The 5,794-nt window shown below is 31.5% G+C and overlaps 1 protein-coding gene across 1 annotated transcript; it reads right to left on the bottom strand.

Annotated features, from left to right (window-relative positions):
- On the bottom strand, positions 1 to 752 carry LOC145032957 (17.6 kDa class I heat shock protein-like). The gene has a single exon (XM_078981924.1). The coding sequence runs from the start codon at positions 588 to 590 to the stop codon at positions 117 to 119; it is 474 nt and encodes a 157-aa protein (XP_078838050.1). The 5' UTR covers positions 591 to 752; the 3' UTR covers positions 1 to 116.
- Between the last annotated feature and the right edge of the window lie 5,042 nt (positions 753 to 5,794).

Raw genomic sequence — 5,794 nt, 5'->3', positions numbered from 1 at the left:
TAGTATATAATACAGGCTTTTATTGACGACGAAAAAAAAACTTAAAAACCATACAAATAACCTCACAAAACCCACACCACACTACACGACTAGATTATTACATTCTATACAAAAACCTAACCGGAGATATCAATAGCCTTCACTTCCGGCTTCTTCTCCTCCTCCTTGGGCACAGTCACTGTCAGCACGCCGTTTTCCATTATAGCCTTTACTTGATCCATCTTTGCATTCTCCGGCAGCCTGAACCTCCTGAAAAACTTCCCGGAACTCCTCTCCACCCTATGCCACTTGTCATTCTTCTCCTCATGTTCCTTGCTCCTCTCTCCGCTTATCTGCAACACCCTTCCATCCTCAACCTCCACCTTCACCTCCTCCTTCTTCATCCCAGGCAAGTCCGCCTTGAAAACATGCGCCTCCGCCGTTTCCTTCCAATCAATTCTTGTCCCGGCGATTGCTGCTGTTTCCTGTGAAGATTCAGGGATGTTTCCAACGGCGCTGGAGATTCCCTGAAAAGGGTCCCAGACGTCGAGGGAGAAAGGATCAAATATGTTGCTCCTCCTGCCGCCAAAGAAGCTTGGAATGATCGACATGTTTGATAGTTTGAAGGGTTTATCTCTAGTGGTGTCAATTATACTGTTCTTCGATGTGGTCTGAGAGGATAGAGACAGAGAGTTATTTATAGGAGAGAAAAGATTGAGCCTTGAGGCGGCGATTTCCACTTTCCAGATTTCTCTTGAAAGACACTTCTGAAAGCTTCTACAGCCCACTAGACAGAAAGAGAACCTTCCTTTCTTCTTTATAGTTTATCCTATGACAAAATTGGGCCATGAATCAGCCCAAACAAGGTAAAAGAAGATGACGTTTCCTCTGCTACAGTCCAACCGTCAACTTGCCACCAATTCATAAAAGTTTGGTTACATGAAGATTTCAAAAAGTTCATAAATAATTTAATGTTAGAGTAAAAAATGATATTCTAAGAATAGGGTATATTTCTAATGCCATGTAAATGTCATCTTATAATGACACTTAATTTTCTTGTAATTTAGAAGGGTTGTTTGCTACGCAACAATTTATTTTTTATTTTTTGATTATTATCTAATACTAGATTATGATCCGTAAAAAATAAGGAAAAACGTATTAAAAATACATATAAAATCATAAAAAACCGATATAATGATTAAAAAATGATAAAGTAACAGAAACAAACTTCTTGTTATTGATTATATTGAAAAGTTTAAAAAATAAAATAAAATGTCTGAATATTTATAATCGTTGAAGGACCTCTTTGTAGATAATTTTTTTTATCGGTTAAACGACAATACCTTCAAGTTTCTTTTACTTGTCACGCGAGAAACAACTACATATAACTGACCATGAGTGAAAACGGATCTACACAAATACAATCCAACAATTGATAATGATAGTCTTTGATTATTGTTAATGGTCATAGCAAAACAAACAACTATAGGGAATTGCCTCCATTGAAAACGGAAAGAGATTCTTTTATCAGATAGAGTTAACTTCATGTGAGGTATATATGAGTAGCCTAATTGAAGAATATACCAACTATAATTCATGCCTCAATAATATGTTTTCAAAGCCTAACAATTTGTAACCTAATACCATTGCATAAACCTTTGGTTTGGTCGAGATTACGAAGCAATATGTCAGACACATCTGTTTTTAGAGTAAGTTTATGGTTGAGAATTCCAAATGCCTTAAAAGCATTCAATACATCCAGAGAGTAAATTGATTCCTTAAAACAATCTACTAACTTTGTCTCACATAAAGAATATGAACTCAAATAAGTTTTCCCTTCATCTTTCATCAATCCTAACATGTAGTCATTGATAGCATCGACCTCTTCATTTGTAGGGACCAAAATAGTTTATCTTGAAAATATGATGGATCATCAAGATAGTTTTCAAAAGATAGATGAATTGTCGACACAATTGAATGAATATGATCACTTGTAGAGCGAACGATAATGTCTTTTAGAAATTCAATTTCAACTTCACCATCATTAGGACCACTAGTATTACCTTCACCGATTTTAAGAATCCATTCAACAAATGCTTTTGTCTCATTCAAATCATTAGTTGGACAACCAACCTGAAGACTCATTAAATAGGATATTAAAGGAAAAAATGACTTATATAGATTAAACATTCTAAACATATATGTATTGAAAAATTAATGATAACAGTTAACATATTAGGAAATTAAAATTGATGTTATATGATTTAAGATGTGGAGTTTAATATAAAAGAAATTAAAATAATTTACCTTGATTGGTTATTTGTGCAAGTGATGATCTTGACGAATAAATAAGGATTGTACATTCAGGTGTATGATGTTATGAAACGAGGATGACGAAGGTAATTCGGTAAGGTTTCGAGTAATACGACAATTAGGGGTGTGAATAATTCTTTTATGAAATGAAAATTAGTATCATAAATAGGGGAAATATATTAAAAAATATATTAATAGTACAATAGAAAGAAAAAAAATCTATGTCTTATATAACGTATTAATCAACTACACTTTTAGATAATAGTTCGATTAGCCTCCTATTTTTTTTATTCATCAGGTAATATTAAAATACAAAAATTTATATTCCATCTTATGACATCATTTTATTCCATGAAATCCAATCAATTATATAATTATGAGAAAACTATATCACTTGCCACATTAAATTGTCAAATATGAGTAGTAATCACTAAATTGAAACGAACATCTGCACATATTTAACAAAAACAAAAAAAATAAAAAAAATAAAAAACAGAAAAAATAAGTTGAAGTAAGTAAATAGCAAATATGTCAAATCGACAACAATTAATAATTTAGAAGAGCAATACAAAAAAAAAAAAAAAAACGAATAACATTGTATTTATGATTCATAACTACACTACTTTTTTTTGTAGGGACAAACGTTTCAAATTGATAGTAGTCAATAATTTAGAACAATAATACAAATATAAGAAATGACAGCAGTCAATAATTTAGAAGAGCAGTAAAAAAAAAAACTTTGTATTTATGATTTAGAAGTACACTACTATTCTTTTGAATGAGCAAATATGTCAAATTGATATTAGTTAATAAATTAGAACAACAATACAAATATATGATCAGAATAACAATGTATTTATGGTTCAAAAGTACATTAATATTATGTGTATTTGTAAAAAATAAAAGTATCCTACTATGAAGGGATAAAAAAAATTGCTTTCCAGATTTTCCCTTTGCATGAATAATATCGAATGTTGGATTATTGATATTCCATAAAGGTAAAAGTGTGTTAAATTGAAACTCTTTTTAATTCAGAAGTTCTAATTTAAACAAAAACAATAACCACATTGACCGAGACATTAAATAAATTAAATAGTGAAGAAAAATGAATTAAATCTAAGTAAATGGTTTGAGTAAATTACACGAATGGTCCCTATGGTTTGGGGTAATTTACGTGTTTGCTCCCTAACTTATTTTTTTTTTGTAACTCGGAAGGTTCCTATTGTTTATTTTGATTGGCAAAGGTAATCATATTCCAATTATTGGTTATGGCGATTCCACGTCCTCCTCCAATAACCAAAGATACACCGTTAAAAACATTTGTTACATGTAAAACATAATAAAACCCTTGTTTCGGTCCATATTTTAATATTAGAAAACAAACTTTCATTAGAATTTGACCCGTGTGGTTTTGCTATTAAGAACCTTAAAATTGAAAAATATTATAAGATGCGCAATCACCATTCACCAATAATTTATATGAGTTCACTTCCACATATTGTATGCCTCTTCATGTGGTTCTCTACATAGTCTTCCCAGCCACCTAAGACAAATGCTTGGGCGTATGGGATCTTCTGTTTTCAACTTTTTATGCAAATGCAATGTCATTTCTAGTACTAAAGTTGTTGTTCAATAAGAAAACATTGTCGTTTACATCACCATAGTTCGCATTCAACTTTTTATGAGTTCATTTCCATATATATATATATATATATATATATATATATATATATATATATATATATATATATATATATATATATATATATATATATATATATATATATATATATATATATATATATATATATATATATATATATATATATAAAGTTGTTCAATAAGAAAACATTGTCGTTTACATCACCATAGTTCGCATTCTATTACTCTCTCCATTTGGCATCATACATATGGACTTATGAACTTCACCGGTAAGGACATAAATATTAGAGTAAATTACACAAATGGTTTTTATGGTTTAGGGTAATTTGCATCCTTGATCTCTAACTTATTTTGTTTAACTCGAACCGTCCTTATAGTTTGATGTTGTTGCGTCATTGGTCACTGATTGATGTAAAAAGACTATTATGCTTTTATGTATTTCTTTTTGAAATTTATATTATTTATTAATCATTTTTTTGTAAAATGAAAAACATAATAATCGAATTCGTACCTATACCAGACATCACTAACGAACATCGTCGATGTCGGATGTGTCCGCCACCGCCCTCAGACACCTCTTGTTCACCAACTCTAGATTTCTACAACATCCTCCAACATTTCATTTTTGCTCCATCAAACAATGGCTCGATTTCTGTGTGTGGCAAGATTTCCACCAACCACCAACAATGACCATCGTCTCAACTTTCCAACCCCGAAATGACCAACATGACAAAATAAAATCTTTTTGTTCTGATATCTAAAAAATATCTCAAAAAAATCCACCTATGAAATCAATTTTGAAAACCCAATAACTATTGTATTGATCTTTCTTGATTGTGTCTTCATTCTCATGTTTCAAAAATCCCTAAAGAACCCATCATCATATTTTCATATGAACTACAAATAAAAAATCAAATTAACGGAAATAAGATCAAATTTAATTACATGGAGAAACAAAATGCAAGCCCTAATAGTCAAATTTAAGTAGATGTAACAATGCCATAAAGGAAGATGGTTTCTTAAGGTGGGTTTCATGGCAGGTAGTTGCGTTGCAAGTGAAAATGACTGACCAGAGTAACCATATGAACATGGAAGAGGAGGGACGACTGCAATTGAAGATGAGTGAAAATGTGTGTTGGTTTTGAACCTGATGACGCTACTGTGTTTCTGAAGATGAATTTGATATGTTTGTCATTTTATAGAAAAATAGAGAGATCGAGGAAGGGGAAAAAAGGCGGACGTGTGTGAGTTTGCTCTTCCCCTGAGTTGAAGCATGGGTACCAGGTTCCTTTAAAAGGGCATTTGAGTGGTGGTGACGGAGGAGACAGGGTATAAGGAGGGAGGAGACACGGTGAAGATGAAGAAAGGGGAAAGCGAAGGGTATGGTCGGACCAATTTATGGGTGGGGAATTTGGATTTCTGTTTTTTTTAAATAAAATGATCAAAAAATATCATACAATTAAAAAATAAATGTATAAGGTCATAATAGTCTTTCTACATCAACCAGAGACCAATGATGCAACAAAATCGAACTATAGGGACGGTCTAAATTAAAAAAAAAATATGTTAGGGACTAACATGCAAATTACCCTAAACCACAGGGACCATTCGTGTAATTTACTTTAAATATTACCTTGTCTTACTAGTTTATTTATGTTTATTTAAAACCAGAGTTTATTTATTGATGCAGAATTCGGTCCCGTAAAAATATTTCCGAAGAAATGTATTTCATTGATTATTAAACATTGGGATGTCATAACTGATACATAAACATAAGCATAAACAAGTCTTACAACAATATTCCAGCAGTCTACGAACTCCTTTAATTATCTCAACAGAT

The sequence above is a fragment of the Lactuca saligna genome, chromosome 2, assembly GCF_052625555.1.
Source record: "Lactuca saligna cultivar CGN05327 chromosome 2, ASM5262555v1, whole genome shotgun sequence".
NCBI lineage: Eukaryota > Viridiplantae > Streptophyta > Magnoliopsida > Asterales > Asteraceae > Lactuca > Lactuca saligna.
This window is presented reverse-complemented; position numbering and strand designations above follow the sequence as displayed.

Coding starts and splice junctions, on each gene's coding strand:
- LOC145032957 (XM_078981924.1), bottom strand. CDS start 590: ATGTCGATCATTCCAAGCTTCTTTGGCGGCAGGAGGAGCAACATATTT.